The sequence below is a fragment of the Mus caroli genome, unplaced genomic scaffold, assembly GCF_978045245.1.
Source record: "Mus caroli unplaced genomic scaffold, Mus_caroli_1 scaffold_5, whole genome shotgun sequence".
Lineage (NCBI taxonomy): Eukaryota > Metazoa > Chordata > Mammalia > Rodentia > Muridae > Mus > Mus caroli.
In genome coordinates, this window is record NW_028227260.1 from 941,224 (window position 1) to 960,482 (window position 19,259).

The 19,259-nt window shown below is 36.2% G+C and overlaps 1 protein-coding gene across 2 annotated transcripts; it reads left to right on the forward strand.

Moving 5' to 3' along the window:
• The first annotated feature begins 12,499 nt into the window (after positions 1–12,499).
• Positions 12,500–18,846, forward strand: LOC147004456 (vomeronasal type-2 receptor 116-like). 2 transcript variants are annotated; one of them, XM_085837521.1, is made up of 4 exons: positions 12,500–12,705; positions 15,381–15,663; positions 16,116–16,919; positions 18,826–18,846. In XM_085837521.1, exons 1-4 carry the CDS (start codon positions 12,500–12,502, stop codon positions 18,844–18,846), a joined length of 1,314 nt encoding a protein of 437 aa, XP_085693647.1. The 2 variants fall into 2 exon arrangements, with proteins under 2 accessions (XP_085693647.1, XP_085693648.1); XM_085837522.1 differs by having other exon boundaries at positions 18,829–18,846.
• The last annotated feature ends 413 nt before the right edge of the window (positions 18,847–19,259 follow it).

Here is a 19,259-nt window from a genome sequence, read left to right on the forward strand (position 1 = left end):
CAGGGAAATGAAAATCAAAGCAACTCTGAGATTCCACCTCACACCAGTCAGAATGACTAAGATCAAAAATTCAGGTGACAGCAGATGCTGGCGTGGATGTGGAGAAAGAGGAACACTCCTCCATTGTTGGTGTGATTTCAAGCTCGTGCAACCACACTGGAAATCAGTCTGGTGATATCTCAGAAAACTGAAAAGTACAACCAGTGGATACCTCAATACCGCTTCTGGGCATATGTCCAGAAGACGTTCCAACTAGTAAGAAGGACACATGCTCCACTATGTTCATAGCAGCATTATTTATAATAGACAGAAGCTGGAAAGAACCCAGATGTCCCTCAACAGAGGAATGGATACAGAAAATGTGGTACATTTACACAATGGAGTACTACTCAGCTATTAAAAAGAGGGAATTTATGAAATTCCTAGGCAAATGCATGGACCTAGAGGCCATCATCCTGATTGATGTAACCCAACCACAAAAGAACTCAAATGATATGTACTCACTTATAAGTGGATATTAGCCCAGAAACTTACTATACCTGAAATATAAGATACAATCTGCAAAACACATGAAACTCAAGAAGAATGAAGAGCAAAATGTGAACACTTTGCCTCTTCTTAGAATTGGGAACAAAACACCCATGGAAGGAGTTACAGAGACAAAGTTTGGAGGTGAGACGAAAGGATGACTGCCATATGTGGGGATCCATCCCATAATCAGCCTCCAACCGTTGACACCATTGCATACACTAACAAGATTTTGCTGAAAGGACCCTGATATATCTGTCTCTTGTGAGGCTATGCTGGGCCCTAGGACACAAAAAAGTGGATGCTCACAGTCAGCTATTGGTTGGATCACAGTGACCAATGGAGGAACTAGAGAAAATACCCAAGGAGCTGAAGGGGTCTGCAACCCTTTAGGTGGAAAAACAATATGAACTAACCAATACCCCCCAGATCTCGTGTCTCTAGCTGCATATGTATCATAAGATGGCCTAGTAGGCCATCACTGGAAAGAGAGGCCCATCGGTCTTGCAAACTTTATATGCCTCAGTACAGGGGAACGCCAGGGCCAAGAAGAGGGAGTGGGTGAGTGGGGCAGTGGGTGGGGGAGTGGGTGGGGGAGCTGGTGGGGGACATTTGGGATAGCATTGAAAATGTAAATGAAGAAAATACCTAATTAAAAAACTCAGCACTTGGGTGATAGATGCAGGTTGATTTCTGTGATTTTCAGTCCAGCCAGGTCTGTAAAGCTGGTTAGAGTACAGGCAGGGCTCCACATGAAACCTTATCTCAAAGCCCATGCCCCACAGGAATGTGCATCCTTTACTAGCCAGCATCAAAGAGCAGGCTCATGCCTCAGAGCATCTCGGAACCTAAGCTCAGGGGAACAACATTTTTAGAGGCAAAAATCACAAACACCAACTCACATCAAAGTTTGATGAGGGCCAGAGTAACTTGAAAAATTCATTTCTGTCAGAACATAGTAATTCCCTCAGACAACCTGACAGTTATTTTTAGTTTATACTTTCTTCAATTATTTTGGTTTATAATATTTATTTTGGTTAATATATCTAGTTTATGATCAAGGCCATGGGAATCTCAAGTGTTTTGGCAAGGGAGACATGACTATTGGGGAGTAGAAGGGTAAGGACTGTCTAAGCAAATTATAAAATAGAATTAAGACAAGAAGATGTCAAAATAGTCATGTGAGTTCCAGGACAGTCAGGGTTGCATAAACTCTGACTCTCTTTGTCTCTGTCTCTCTTTCTCTCTGGGTACCCCCCCCCTCTCTCTCTCTCTCTCTCTATATATATATATATATATATATATATATATATATATATATATATTATATATATATGTGTGTGTGTGTGTGTGTGTATGAGTGTGTGTGTATGTGTCTCTGTGTCTCTGTTTCTGTCTTTCTCTTCTTCCAAAAAAAAATACACTTGCTGCTCTTGTAGAAAACCTAGGTTAGAGGTGTCTGTAGACCCAAGAACCCTCTCCTGGCCTTGCTGAGCACTAGGTATACACACAGCACACTTAAAAACATTTGGAGTGCCAGGCAGTGGTGGCACATACCTTTAATCCCAGCACTCAGGAGGCAGAGGCGGGCAGATTTCTGATTTTGAGGCCACTCTGGTCTACACAGTGAGTTCCAAGACAACAGGGCTACACAGAAAAGTGTAGTGGGTGGATGTATGGTGGAGCAACAGCATGGAGGCAGACGAAGGGGTGGAATGGGAGTGTTCAAAGGGGAAATCTAGAATGCAGATAACATTTCAAATGAAAATAAACCAGGAAAAACAAAAAAATTAGAACAAACCATTTTACATTCAGTGATAGGGTTACTGTTACTTATCAAAAATTCAAAAATTCTCAAGAGTTCAGTGTCCCTACAGTCAGATGAGGGTGCAAATGGGTGTATGCTATTTCTAATTTTGGAGTTTTCAAAGATTAATATTATAATATTACAACATTGATCTCTCACACTTATATTCCCTTTTCACATATATAAAACAAATAACTCCCTAATTTACAAGCACTTTTGTTACATTTACATGCACACAGAAACACAAACACACACATACACCTCTTGGGTGTAACTACACATTGGAAGTATACCTTTCTTACTCTGATTCAGAATGACAGTTTACATGAGCTCAGATACCTTATTTTGTAATCTGAGTGAATGTGTGACTTTGGTATTAGTTGACTGCTAAGAGAAAACACAAACTGTGTGAGAGAGTGAATGAATGTTGTAGATGACATCCCAATATCATCCCCTTTGCAGGAGAGAAGATAAGAGACTATTTTTTCATACTAAGTATTAGAGGAGTAGACATTAAGAGAGGAAGAAATATTTTATTCATCACATAGAATATTGTAGAGCACTGACAGTAAATTCAGTTAATTATATAGTGTATTGATCTTGCAGAAGACCTGCTTGCAGGAGGCAACAAGTGGGGAATGGGATGAGGAATTGTGGAAGAGGGAACTGGGAAGTTGTACAATGACTGGAATGTGAATTAAAAAAAAATTTTTTTTAAAAAGACAGGGAATAGAATGATGGCTCACCTGATTAATAGTTCTTGCTTTCGAAGAAGACATTAGTTTAGTTATAAAAACCCTTATTGGGAATCACTACTCTCTGTAACTACCATTCCAGTGTATCTTCTGCATTTTTTGTGGGTTCCATAGGCAGTGCAATCATGTGGTGCACTGACAAGCATGTAGGCAAAAACACATACAAAATTTTACACATGAAATATATTTTTAGAAAAGAATTGATATCCTAGCTTCAAAATAATAAGGCAGAAAGAATAAATTCTACCACACTCTACCTTTATGTTTGTAAACTCCCTCAGATAAAAAGATAAAACACAATCAAATTGGAGATCCAAATCAAAAATGAAAACAAACAAATCCCAAAAGCCAAAATATACACAAACAAAACCCCTCTAAATTAAAATATTACATCAGGTTTGAAATATACAGCAACATATAACATAAGTAGTGGATCCTAAAAGAAGGAATGAGAATATGAATCTCATACATTACAACATAAAGGAATTCTATCAAAATATAGAACCTGGAAGCCACATACACACACACAGACACACACACACACACACACACACACACACACACACACATGTATGTATGTATGTATGTATGTATGTATGTATGTATGTATTAGACATCAATATTCAGGCTCAGAACCCTGACAGGTCATTTTCAGTCGAGGACCTCCAAAGATGCAGTTCAGTTAATTTGTTTTTCACTGTGTATTGTTGGCTGTGCAGTCTAATATTAATAATGGTTGGCAGGGTGCAGGTTGGCAGACACCCCCAAGTTCCACAGAGGACTCTCACCTCCATCTCTCTATCACTGGTGAGTGGAACACAACATCGGTTCCAATCCAATAGCGAGGGACCTGAGTTAGCAGCAGGGGAGTAGGACACCTGCTTAATCATGGGCACAAGTTCCTTCCAGTAGGCACCAGCTCCAGGTTCCCTTGGGTTCAAGTCGGCAGACACCCTAACAGACGCCCAGAGGACTCTCCACATGATCTTTGGATCAGTGATCAGACAGCTCCAGAGTCCTCAGAAGAGACACCATTTCCAGACACTGTAACATGCCCAGGATCTTAGGATAACAGGGTCACAGAATAGCAGGAGCTTGGTGACACCAGGCTTTCAGAGTCTCAGAGAAAGCTTGACTGCCAAGAACTCTGAGACACCCAGAATCTAAGGTTCATAGGAACCTGCAATCAAAGTGAAGGAAAATGAGATTTTGTAACTTGTGATTCATGTAAAAGAGTTGTCTATGAACCCGTGGCCTGGGGCAGAGGACAAAGCAGAACAGACAGAGCTGTTGTGAAGACATTCCTAAGAACAGCTTGACTGCAAAGATGAAAAAGAATGCTAGGCTATCTTGTCTGAGCCAACACCACCTGGCTGGAATCTCCCCTCTGTCTACTGCCCCTTGATGCTGGATAAAGTCATAAATCAACTGGTTGCTATGTGAACATAGATAAGCCCCCATCCCACAGGAACAAAGTCCTGATGCCCTTTTACTGACATGAAATCTTTCTGTTAATGTTTGAATATGCTAATAGTGTGTCTCTATGCTGAATTCTACACCCTTAAGCCCCATACCCCATAAAACCCTCTAGCTTCCTAGCCTCATGGTCGAATCCACTGACTCCTGTGTGAGATACCTTTTGACCCGGAGTTCTGCCATTAAACTACCTCATGTTTTTACATCAAGGTGTTGTGTTCTGTTCGTGATTCTTGGGTGCATGCCCAATCGGGAGTTGAGTGGGGGTTTCCCCACTGGGTTTCCCCACTAAGTTCTATCAAAAGGATCACAGAGAACGATGGACTCTGACGAATCCTGAATTGACTAGGATTATAGAAAGGATAGGCTCTAATCAGATATATTGAGGGCAGCAAGTACTTGAGATAATCAGATGGCAGGAGGCAAGCATAAGAACAGAAGCAACAGAAAGCAAGGTTAATTGGTATCAACAGAACCAAACTTTCCCATCATAGCAAGCCCTGAATATCCCATCACACCATAAAAGCAAGACATGGGTCTAAAATCACTTCTAATGATGAAACGCCTCAAAGATATGAGCACAGGGGGAAAAATTCCTAAAAGAGAACAGCAATGGCTTGTGCAATAAGATCGAGAATGGAACAAACGAGACCTCATAATATTGCTAAGCTTCTGTAAGGCCAAAGACACTGTCAATAAAACAAAAAGGCAACCAACAGATAGGGAAAGAAACTCATCAATTCTAAATCCGTTAAGGGAGTAATATCCAATATATATAAAGAACTCAAGAAGATAGACTCTAAAAAATCAAATAAGCCTATTAAAAAATGGGGTACAGAGCTAAACAAAGACTTCTCAACTGAGGAATACCGAATGGCTGAGAAGCAGCTGAAAAAATGTTCAACATCCTTAATCATCAGGGAAATGAAAATCAAAACAACCCTGAGATTCCACCTCACACCAGTCAAAATGGCTAAGATCAAAAATTCAGGTGACAGCAGATACTGGTTAGGATGTGGTGAAAGAGGAACACTCCTCCATTGTTGGTGGGATTGCAAGCTTGTACAAACACTCTGGAAATCAATTTGGTGGTTCCTCAGAAAATTGGACATAGCACTACCAGAAGTTCCAGCAACACCTCTCCTGGACATATACCCAGAAGCTGCTCCAATGTGTATTAATGACTCATGTTCTATTTTGTTCATAACGGCCTTATTTATAATAGCCAGTAGCTGAAAAGAACATAAATGTCACTCAACAGAGGAATGGATACAGAAATTCTGGTACATTTGCACAATGGGGTACTACTCAGCAATTATAAACAATGAATTTATGACATTTTTAGGCAAAATGGATGTATCTGGAGGATATCATTCTGAGTGTGGTAACCCAATAACAAAAGAACACATATGAATGCACTAACTGATAAGCAGATATTAGCCCAGAAACAGACTAACCAAGATACAATTTGCAAAACATATGAAACTCGAGATGAAGGAAGACCAAAGTGTCGATAGTTCGTTGCTTCTTAGAATGGAAAACAATATACCCAAGGAAGGAGTTACAGAGACAAATTTTGGAGCTGAGAAAGAAAAAAGGATCATCCAGAGACTGCCCTACCTGAGGATCCTTCTTATATGCAACCACCAAACCCAGACACTATTGCATATGCTAGCAAGATTTTTCTTACAGGACCCTGATATAGCTCTCTTTTCTGAGGCTTTACCAGTGCAATATATAGAAGTGGATGCTCACAGTCATCTATTGGATGGAATACAGGGCCCCTAAATAAAAAGCTAGAGAAAATACCAAAGAGCTAAACGAGTTACCAACCCTATAGGAGGAACAACAATATGAACTAACCAGTACACCCCAGAACTGTGCCTGTAGGTGCATATGTGGAAGAGGGTGGCCTAAGCAGATCTCCTGAAAGAGTCATACCAACAACAACTTACTTTAAGATTATCCATGGCATATTTTAAAATGAAAATTTAGAAAGGTATAAAATAAAATATACATGGCATCCCAAATAAAGTTATGAATATTTTTCTGCTTCCATCATATTCAGCTGATAAGTCCAACTGAGATTTCTGCTGTTGTTACAAATCACTTGCTAAATTTTGTAATAGCATAAAACCTAGCCATCTAATGTGTTTTTGTATCTTCAGAAAAAATATTATACTCAGTTGTATTAAGACAAATTCTCCCTCTTGGTCATAAAACCAACAAATGCTCTAACATGTTATAAGGACATACTCCAGAATGTGTATCACACCCTTATTTATAATAGCCAGGAGCTGGAAAGAACACAGATGTCCCTCAACAGAGGAATGGATACAGAAAATGTGGTACGTTTACACAATGGAGTACTACTCAACTATTACAAGCAATGAACTCATTGAATGGAAGAAACTAGAAATTCTCATCCTGAGTGAGGTAACACAGTCACAAAAGAACACACATGGTATGCACTCACAGATGAGTGGATATTAACCCAGAAGCTTGGAATAATCAAGTTACAATTCATGAACCACATGAAAATCAAGAAGACAGAAGTCCAAAGTGTGGCTACTGCAGTCCTTTTAGAAGGGGAAACAAAATATCCATGGGGGAGATACAAAGTGTAGAGCAGAGACTGAAGGAATGACCATCTAGAGACTGCCCCATCTGAGGATCCTTCTCATATAAATTCACCAAACCCAGACTCTATTGTGGATGCCAACAAACTAACAGGAGCCTGATATAGCTGTCTCCTGAGAGGCTCTGCCAGTGTCTGACAAATACAGAGGTGGATGCTCACAGCCAACCAATGGATGGAGCCCAAGGTCTGCAATGAAGGAGCTAGAGGAAGGAATCAAAGAGGTGAAGCAGCTCACAGCATCATTGGAGGAGCGAAATATGAACTAACCAGTAGCTCAGAGCTTCCAGGGTCTAAACCACCAGCCAAAGAGTTCACATGGAGGGACCCATGGCTCCAGCTGCAAATGTAGTGGAGGAGGGCCTTGTTGAAGATCAATGGGAGAAGAGGCCCTTGATCCTGAGAAGGCTCTATGCTGAAAGGATGTTTTCAGAGGGGGAAACCAGGAAGGAGGATGACATTTGAAATGTAAAATTTTAAAAATCTCATAAAAAAAGGAAAAAAATGGAAAAATTAATGGGTTTCTCCTTGGCAATAAAGAGTTTATCTAATGTCTCCACATCCAAGTTTCATTATAAAATGCTTTGTAGTCATAGTTGGGTGTTTTCCATACCAGGATTTTCATAACAAGATTCATATTCATTGGAGCATAACGTGACTGAATATTTGGTACCCTACACGTGAGCAGGCCCTATCATAGCAGTGTATTTCAAGAACAGCTCTTCTGTAATGAATGATTATTAACAAATTGACTTTGATCTAAATTCCTATGATAAGCTCTCTGATTCAGAGAATCTCTTTAAAGTCACACTATAAAATCAATACATAACTCTTGGTTTTGTAAAGGTTACTTTAAAAAAATATGGATTGTTTTACCAATATTTTAAGCAGATATATCTTACAAGAATCAAATTAGAACAAGTCATTTAGAGAATATATTGAACAGATTTTCTCACAATTGAACCACATGAAAGGATGAGAGCTCGGGTTCTTTTCTCTTCAGCAATCATTGAAAAGTATATAGGACACAGTATTACTTTCATAAAATACACCATGATGATTAAACATTTATATTTACCATAAAGTTCAGGTTTGTTCCTCAAAATCATGTTATGTAAATATGTTTGAATGATTCAATCCCATTGACATAAAAGGGATTTCCCTGTCTGGTATAGTATATTCAGGAAGAATAAACATATGTAAATGCATACAGTACTTAAGGTATCTAATAGACCTCACAAACAGTAGACATCTGGAATGGGACTTTGATCCCTAATGCACACACCTAATTAAAAGAAAAAAATCTGGGCTCATGACTGTGGAATAAGTAGTTATGTATGGCAAACCATCATCAAAAGACTGAACAATTCATCCAATTGAAAGACCTAAACAATCTTGAATTGGAAAAAGTACCTGTCTCTGATTCTGACAGTTGTTTGCCTATATTCGAGGCATGTCAGACACACAAACTGCTGATTGAGTATGTTTAGGGTGTCACTATCAGGTGTTGGTTTTCAGAGTTCAGAGAATGTAATGTCTCATAAGAATAATTTGCTCTGAGTTAGTACAGTCTGATAGCCACTGTAACTTGAAGAACAAACTGTGAATATAGTAAAATATTGAACAGATATAAACTGGGAAATATCACTTCCTCCCTGACTCTTTATGGTCTCCTTTTGGCAAGCCAAAATCCAATAAAATAAAATATAAAAATTCACACTATACTAGCTTTGGACTTGCCTGCTCCTGTCTCCCTGGATGGACAAAATAATGTACTAGAATCCTCATCATTCAGGAATTATGATAAGCAGGAAAGTTCCTTAAATTCACAGTGGCAGCATTTTCTGTTATTCATTACTGGGAAGCCAGACTCAAGTATGCATACTCCAGGAATTTTCACAACACTGTTCCATGACTCATTCTTCCTGTCCCAGGACCACATCTTCCTTGCTGTTTTACAGTGAGATGAAAAGCCAGCTTCCTTAGGTCTCTCTCTTATTTCTCTATGCCTTCCATTCTCAATCTCAAGGAGACTCTTCCACCGTCTTGCAAACATAAATATGGGTGAACTCAAGGGACTGTTTGAAAGCCCTAAGAGCAGTTGGTGTTGTTACAAAACTGATGACATCACAGGGGTTACAAAGATCTCCAGGATACAATAGAATGTTCAGACAAGGAATTGTTTATGTCATGGGAAACAGGCTTTGCCTTTCTGTTAAAGTTCTCCCTCTACTGAACAGAAGCTGAATTGCATATCCTGGAGACTCTCCTGGGACATAAATACTGATCACCTCCTTTTCAAAAGCCAGAGATCTCAGACAATGAGCTTTTTTTTTATTTCGTGTAAGAACAGTGGGAAAATGGCGTGCTTTATTTCCAAAGGGGTTAACTAGAAAAAAGATTGACAGGATCAAGAGAAGAGCAAGCCCATCAAGTTGGTAGCAGAACACTTGAGATGTCTACTTTCATCCTATGCCTCAATGGTACTTACTTATCATAAGTACCTCATGTGCATATCTCTGTGGGGGTCCTAAATGATGTGGGTACTCAGACAATGGGTTCCCCCATGATTCTAATTATGGAAGAGCTCCTGTTAGGCAGGTAGGTTGGTAGGTCATTGAGGTACACCCTGCTTTCATAAGTTCAGACTGCAGAGATCCTTCAAGTGTAAAATTTTTATATAATATTGAAATTCTAATTTTGGTATTCAATATTAGTATAGTTATGTATATTGGACAATGAAGATTGGAAGGGAAATTGGACCCCTTATTGTAAGCTAAATTCTATGGATTAAGGGATTTTAGGGGAAACCTTGGAAGAATCACCATCAGGCATCCTGCATGTACATTGAGTGTTAGTGAAGTAATATGTCATGCCAATTATGATGCATTGGGTTAAAAATCCTGAGTGTAAACAAGCTATAACATGTCAGATTTAGTTTCATTAGAATAAGTTGAATTTTGTACAAAAATCATTTAAATTATAATAGACTAAGATAATATTTGTAATGAAGAAACTGAAATTATATTTGTTGGTGCATAGTTGTATAATGGCCATCCCAGTGCCTTTCAAATATCTGTGGTTCATGAATAACATCTTTGCTATCACATATATTTTCATCAATGTGGAAGTCCTTCCATCCATGTAGATTGATGAGTGCAGATACTCACAAGTGCTTCAATGCTTTGTATAAATTGTACTTCTGTGCCATATCAAACCTTGTTTCAAGTGATTGAAGAATCACAAATCAGTATCTGATTAATGGGGAAAAAAGGATAAGAATGGTTTAATAATAAATGACATCAGAATTTAATGAATATACAGCAGCAACACTTCTAAGAGAATTCTCTGACATGAAAATAGGATAGAGGCCATCACCTGTTACACATAAAATATCATGGAATCAGATATCTGATTTCAACAAGAAATAAAGGGATAAGCAACTGGAAAGAAGCTATGAATATTATCTGTGAAACAGAAGAAAACTTTGTTTTATAAACTCAAATTGTACTGTAGTGGATAGCTTAAGATTGCAATCCAACAGAAAAACTTAAAGGAAAATAGAAACCAAATATTGCCTTGATAATCAAGAAGGACACGATGATGTGTGCTCTGCCTTCTTGCCTCCAAATCAAGTACATAACATGAGTTTTAGGCAAAAAGAAAAGAAATTTTAAGAAATACTATTTTTGTTTCAAGCAACATGGAGGATGTCTCTGCAGAAAAGCACATGGAGCCTCACCTCTGAATCTGAGCAAACACAAATTCAAGATTATTAAAGACCTGAAAATTTGACCTGTAGTATTGGTTTAATGAGTATGGAATGGATCCAAGTCCATTGCTCATGTGCACCAAATGACTTCCAAAAGACTTCTACAGTCCATAATGGCATTTCAATAGCAGTCACAGTGTAGTGAAGAGTCTGCCTCCATGCAGTTTCCCAGTTAATTTGACATGGTATTAGCACCAGGTATATAACAATTATAAAATATGACAACAGAACAGTTAATTTACCCAGTCTATAGGTTTGTACTGAAACAAATTTGCACTGAAATAGTTGTAATTCATCCAAAGTATGAAACAAATGTTTATTCATGGTAACAAAGATAGTAAAATAAATTTCATTGCAGGATTTTATTATAATCCAGTGACATACCAACCGTTCCAAAAATGAAGTTTAAGACACTTAATTCAGTATGGATATTTTGAACAAAAACATAAGGTAGTTAAAAAAATAACAAATCAAATCAATCCTTCATCTTTGTCACTCATTGAAATCTAACCAAATTATATAAATTAGCTTAGCAGCTAACATCTATGTTATTGATATGTAATCTAAATAGATATATTTCAAAACAAATGCCAAGTAGAAATAAATGAAAAGTGTGAGGTATATGCCAGCATTAGCAATAAAATTTTACCTCTTAAATGATACCTAAATTCTTTCCCTTGAGCAAAAAATATGAAATTAGCCTCTAACTTCTTAATGAGGTGTGAACATACATCAATCAAAGAAATATTTCATCAAATGTCATTGACTGCCAGGCACTGATTATCAGGAAAATGTTCAGCATATCAGTGAATGTCTGCACAGGTACTGATATTTGACCAGATGGGTGTTGAATCTTTAAAATACAGGTACTTTTGGATTTAGCATATTGACATGTTCTCCAGATGGCAGGAATCACAGGAAGTTTGAGGAGTTTTGGAAACATGAGTGGCATACAATATATGAACAACAATATATGAACAACAGAGAGCATGGTCAACTCCAGGCTCAATGGTGCATGTGAGACTGTCCATCCCTAAACTAGACAATGTGTTACATAATGTTCCATGATTATACTCAACATCTGAATGATATGGAACTTTTATGACCTTCTCAACTTCTGTCACAGTATGGAACTTCTGATGAAATCCATTGTGTTTGTACATAATGGATGTTGACACATGGTCAGGTATGAACTATGCAGGAGAAGATTGTCCTTGGGATTTACTCTATGCACATGAATGCAGTCATGGCCCCTGAGGGTAGAAAACATGATCTCAAAACATGTTTTCAAAAATATGTTGATGAAAAGTTTTCAGACCTCAGATGTAGAGCCTGAGGCCAGAATTTTCCCTATGTATCTAGGGAGCCTGACATAGAAAGAATGGAAAGGAACTGTGAATATAATAAGTGAATCTCCTAACAGCAGTAGCTTTAAAACAGACACATAGGTGTAACTGTGTGTGTGATGTCTTTCTACATCAGAAACGGATTTCACAACAACTCCATCTTAGATCCTAGCAGACATGAAGAAGCTCTGTGCTTTCTCTATTTCATTTTTGTTTCTGAAGTTTTCTCTCATCCTGTGCTGTTTGACTGAACCAAGATGCTTTTGGAGGATAAAGAATAGTGAAGATAATGATGGAGATTTGCAAAGGGAATGTCATTTTTACCTTTCGTTAAATGATGAACCTATTGAAGATAATTTTTACAATTCAGATTTAAATTTTCGGTAAGTTGTTAACTTTATTTCCTTTGTCAATGTCATTAAGTTGAAATATTGAGCTGTATACACAAACTGTGGGTTCTGTTCTCTTCCTCACCATTTAACTTTATGAACCCCGTAAAGAGAATTATTGTATCAATCACTATTTTAGTACCTCGAAATGTGTCGCAGTTTAGTAGAGTTTTAGTGCAATTTTATACTCCAGTTTACAATGCTGGACAATGTGAAGGTGTGGATTCTCTCTCTTGAGTGTTTTTGTATAATATATGTTGAAAGATATCTCTTCATCTGCCTTGAATTCACAATTCCCTCCTTTGTCAAGAACTCAATATGAAGAGACTGCATCACTGCCTATATCCAATTGTCTGCCAATGCCTCATTATGATCATGCATCTAAATGCCTTCAAAAAAGTGTTACCTAATTCTGGTTTCTGACAGATGAACATGCATCATTTCATTGAAATATTTGTGAATGTTTTCGTCTATTTTACATGGTTAAATATATAACATTACTTATATACTTGTGAATATACATATACTTTGCTTTAAAAAATAGTCTTTAAATGAGTCTCATCCTGCAGTTCTGAATTTGATACTGAATAAGGAAAAAGAATGCTAATCTCATATTCTGTTACCAGAATAATCTTTTTATCCAATTACACAAATGCACAGGCACAGATTAGGCTTATTATCACTATCAGATAAAAGGTCAATATTTCTATTAACTACTCAATAAACTTAACGTTATTTAGTAATTAATATTTATTCACAATTCCTTTCCGTTCATCCTGTCATGTGCCCTGGATACATAGGGAAAATTCTGGCCTTAATCTCTACATCTGAGGTCTGAAAAGATAAGTCTAGGAGAATTGTTGTATTCCAGTGGAAACGAATCTGTTCTCAATGTGGCTATTAGGTCTGAGAAACAAAGTGTGAGATGTTATCATTTGTGGCTGCAGATCATGCGGGAAAAGAGTGTTGAAATCATTTATCTTTTAGCTAATCAATGTGCCTGCGACTTCTTTCTTTCATAAACCAAGGTTTCTTGTGCTTTTATGTTTTTGGCTCTCATCCCATCCCCTATTCAATTTTCATGTCTTTGGGAATAAAGGAATACATTTTTCAATTGGTAGCCACAGTGCACTGTACACTCTGATTGTGATGGTTGCTTCACATTATTATCCTTCAGTGTTAGGTGAGTAGGAATTATATTTATGATGTATTCTGCATTTTTCCACACCTATTGGCAAAAATTGTGGAAATTCTCATTGATGACAATTGTTTAAGCAAAAATAAGTTTTAAAATTACAAATATATGAACTTTTATGGATTAGAAAGAAAAACTTAGCGCTGTACTCTTAATTGAAAAATCAAATTTTAGCAAAAGACAATGTTTGGTGTCTTTACTCCTGATAAGAGGCAATAGAGAATAACAGATGAACTGCCAACTGTGCTGGGGCAAAGAAGACCTCTGTGCTTAGACATCACTTAAAGGATCTCAAAGTATTAGGGAGATTGAGGTATTAAAAGAAATGTGATAAAATTTTTACAAGATAGAAATAGTAAGAACACACTAAAAGGTAACATGAACTTGATGTGTACAAGACCCTTCTGGTCATATGGTATATTGTATCATTGTGTATATCTTGAAATGGATAAATAAAATTAAATAAAATGGATATTAAAATGAGTAGCCTGATTGGTGATATTAACATTTGAATATATTAAAAGCATGATCTAAAAACATACAAAACAATTATAAAACATGTTCTAACATATTATTCATAATTTTCTTCCTGTGAATAAATTTAGCAATTTCATAATGCTTAAGTTCATAGAGCTTTTGTTATTTGGAAATATGTAAAATATTCTTACTGATAAAATATTTTCTCTACTTGAAACACTGATAATCTTCTTAAAGTAAGCTGATTGTTTGTCAAGAAACACAACTATATAATGGGTTTTGAATACTCTCATACTGTCAGGTGGTATCTAATAAGGGCTTTTGAATATATTTCTTAATGATTCACTATATAAAATTTTATGCTCCTTTATTATGCTTAATTCCCAAAGAGTATTTTGTATGTTTTGTAATAACTTAGTAGTGAACATTAGACATAGTATCCTCAGTTATGGATATTATTAAATATTCATAAATGATATTTTAGTATCCTCAGTTATGGATATTATTAAATATTCATAAATGATAAAAGGATAAGAATAAAAAAGTTGAAAAAAAACAGATATATTAGTTGATACCCAAAGTTTTCAATAATATTAAGATGATTGATGTATAAATTGCAGTTAAATAAAAATTATAAGGACAATCTGTTAGGTATTTCATATGTAGTGGAAGTCATGCTCTTTTATATATCTGTGGAATTACATCTCCAAGGTTATTTTATAGCAGTCTCACACAATAGGACTGTAATTTAGTTCAAGGTTGGCATTCAGAGATAAAACAATGTTTATTTATTTTCATGAATACAAAATGTATCATATCACAGTGCCCAATGTGTATGAATTCTTAAATTGTATTCGGCTCTAAAGCTCCCTAATATATCAGGCTTATTTCAAGACATTTAGAAAGAAATTTAGCATATCTCATATTACAAACTTTACTGCAGTTGAAATTTTATATTTCACACATCTCCCTCAATCATCACTATGCCCTCTTGTAGAATTGCAGCAAGTGAATATGAGCTTCTTCTGGTAATGTTTTTTGCTACTGATGAGATCAACAAGAATCCTAATCTTTTACCCAACATGACTTTGATGTTCTCCATCATTGGTGGAAACTGTCATGATTTATTGAGAAGTCTGGATCAAGAATATAAAGAAATAGATGGACATATGAATTTTGTTAATTATTTCTGTTATCTAGATGATTCATGTATGATAGGTCTGACAGGACCATCATGGAAAACATCCTTAAAACTGGCAATGCATTCTTCGATGCCACTGGTAAGAATTTGTGACACTGAATGGGTTAAGAACATTAAATTACATTTACAGGTGCCTTCAAGAAAACTTGGACAGAATGCATTTATGAGTTGGCTGCTACACAAACACACACACATACACACACATTTATATATATACATATATAAATATTTATATAAATACATATATAAATGTGTGTGTGTGTGTGTGTGTGTGTGTGTGTGTGTGTGTATGAATTAAATAATCAGTTCATAGATTTACTGTACAGACAGGTAAAACTGTGTACTTGGAATTTCAGACTTGTCAGGAATATTCTAGAATCTAATAGGAATGATACATGACATGTATTGTACAATCTTACTCTTTTTATCAGGATTTCAGGAAGGTGAGTATCATTACTTGTATATGAGTACAAACATCCTAATAATCATATTCCTCATTGGAAGTTTCATCCTCTCTTCTACATCCTTTAGGTTTTCTTTGGACCATTTAATCCTAACCTACGCGACCTTGACCGGTTACCTCATGTCCATCAGGTAGCCACCAAGGACACAGTTTTATCACGTGGCATGGTGTCCTTGATGTTTCATTTTAGATGGACTTGGATAGGACTGGTCATCTCAGATGATGATCAGGGTATTGAGTTTCTCTCAGATGTAAGAGAAGAGAGCCAAAGTCATGGGATCTGTTTAGCTTTTGTTAATGTGATCCCAGAAAGCTTGCAGATATACATGACAAGAGCTACAATATATGATAAACAAATTATGACATCTTCAGCAAAGGTTGTTATCATTTATGGTGAAATAAACTCTACTCTAGAAGTAAGTTTTAGAAGATGGGAAGAGTTAGGTGCTCAGAGAATCTGGATCACAACCTCACAATGGGATGTCATCACACATAAAAAAGAATTCACCCTTAATCTCTTCCATGGTTCTATTACTTTTGCACACCACAGAGTTGAGATTCCTAAATTTAGGAATTTTATGCAAACAATGAACACTGTCAAATACCTAAAAGATATTTCTCATATTATACTGGAATGGAATTATTTTAATTGTTCAATCTCTAAGAACAGCAGTAAAATGGATCATATTACATTCAACAACACATTGGAATGGACAGCACTGCACAGCTATGATATGGCCATGAGTGATGAAGGTTACAACTTGTATAATGCTGTTTATGCTGCGGCCCACACCTACCATGAATATATTCTTCAACAAGTAGAGTCTCAGAAAAAGGCAAAACCCAAGAGATATTTCACTGCTTGTCAGCAGGTAAAGTTTCTTACATTGCATTATGCTTAGATATATCAATGTGATCTTTTAAATGGACCCAGAGGAACAACTGTACATTTGTTAGAGATTATTCTTTAAATTCTCTAATAAACCTTTTGCATGGATGAATATCATGCACAAAGATCATATTTAATAGGAGGCAATATATTTTTATGAATATCAGTGACTTTTGTGACAAGGTGTCTCACATTTCACTAAATGGGTTCAAAATTTAGAATAGGAGCCAAGAGTTTTATCATAAAAGCCTAAGTGATGACTAGACTGGAATGTTTGGCTAAAGAATAGTTTCTCAGAAATTGATCCATGTGCTGTGCTTATTATTTAGCCATTTACATTAACAATTTACAATAACATAAATGACTAAGACTGTACGTTTTATTAAGTTTACGTTTAATATATGAATATACTATATGTACATGAAAATGATTTGTTTATTTTCACAATTGCCAGGTATTCAGACTTCCCCTTCAGTCTCTCATATACTGTTTCATTTTTTAAAAAAGTATTTTTGACAAGAATCTTCACACAGACACTCACATAGACAGACAGACACACACACACTCACACTCATGCACTGTGTTACTTATTTACTAGTAATCATTTTTTCTAGCACAATTTATCATCTATCATTTATATGAAGTATATAAATTTTCATTTATCAATGAGGTATACTGTTTTTTTCTACACACGTTTATTTCAATACATCTGTTTTTTCTGAAAGTCATTAAGAAATTAGGGAATTCTCAATTTTGCGTTACCTTTATTGTTATGCTTTATTGATTTTGGAAGCATGAATCTCTTCTAGATGTCTTTCTTGATGAAAACCAGGGTATTTACGAACCCTGTTGGAGAACTGGTGAACATGAAGCATAGGGAAAATCAGTGTACAGAGTATGATATTTTCATCATTTGGAATTTTCCACAAGGCCTTGGATTAAAAGTGAAAATAGGAAGCTATATACCTTGTTTTCCAAAGAGTCAACAACTTCATATATCTGATGATTTGGAATGGGCCATGGGAGGAACATCAGTGGGTATACCGTAATTTTTTTCAGGATATGTGGATTTTAAAATATGAGACTTCGTGTTTAAGACCAATTGCTACTTTTGCAAAAGACCATCCTAAGTTACAATAATCAAACTTTGATAATGCTCAACTTCAAGTATATCTGGTAATGGATGGATCAATGGCCTCTGAATTCCATGTTCAATAGTACCCAAATTGTCTATTACCTACAATACAGGAATATATATATATATATATATATATATATATATATATATTATATATATATTATATATTATATATTATATATATAATGGGTTTATAGTATAATGTATATGTACATATGATTAATGAAAAATAATTAACTATATATTAACATGCATACGTCTATGTGGTGTACAGCTACAAGAATGAATATATTCCTTTATGCAAACAGTATTTGAATGAGGAATTGTATATTCTGGTTCCTATGTGTAGATACAGACCAAGTCACAAACCACAGAGCAAACAAAGTAGATGATGCATTACATCAACTGACACCAGTACTGATGTCTGCACACAACCCTAGTCTGTGAATAGTGAATTTATGTTTACAGGAATTAAATAATCTGAGATTATGCATATAATTATTCATCATATTTTTCTTTTTGTTCAATAAGGATTTTTTTCTGTTCCACTTTCCATGATGTTTTTTTTTTTTTCAATCAAAATGCATAGGTCAATACTGAGCAATTTTAAGTTAGTGGTTCTACAGCAAAAAGGAAGGGAATAGATCATCAACACCAAATTATTTATTGATATTTGCTATGTTTAACAGAAATATAAAATTATTACCTATGTAATTATGATATCTTATAAGGGTTTATGTCCATTTGCCAGCAGATATGGAACAGTGTGTGAGGTGTCCAGATGATAAGTATGCCAACATAGAGCAAACCTACTCTCTCTCAAGAACTATATCATTTCTGGCTTATGAAGATCCACTGGGGACGACCCTAGGCTGCATGGCACTGTCCTTCTCGGCCATCACAATTCTAGTCCTCATCACATTTGTGAAGTACAAGGATACTCCCATTGTGAAGGCCAATAACCGCATTCTCAGCTACATCCTGCTCATCTCTCTAGTCTTCTGCTTTCTCTGTTCCCTGCTCTTCATTGGACATCCCGACCAGGTCACCTGCATCTTGCAGCAAACCACATTTGGAGTATTTTTCACTGTGGCTGTTTCTGCAGTGTTGGCCAAAACTATAACTGTGCTCATGGCTTTCAAACTCGCTACTCCAGGAGGAAGAATGAGAGGGATGTTGGTAACA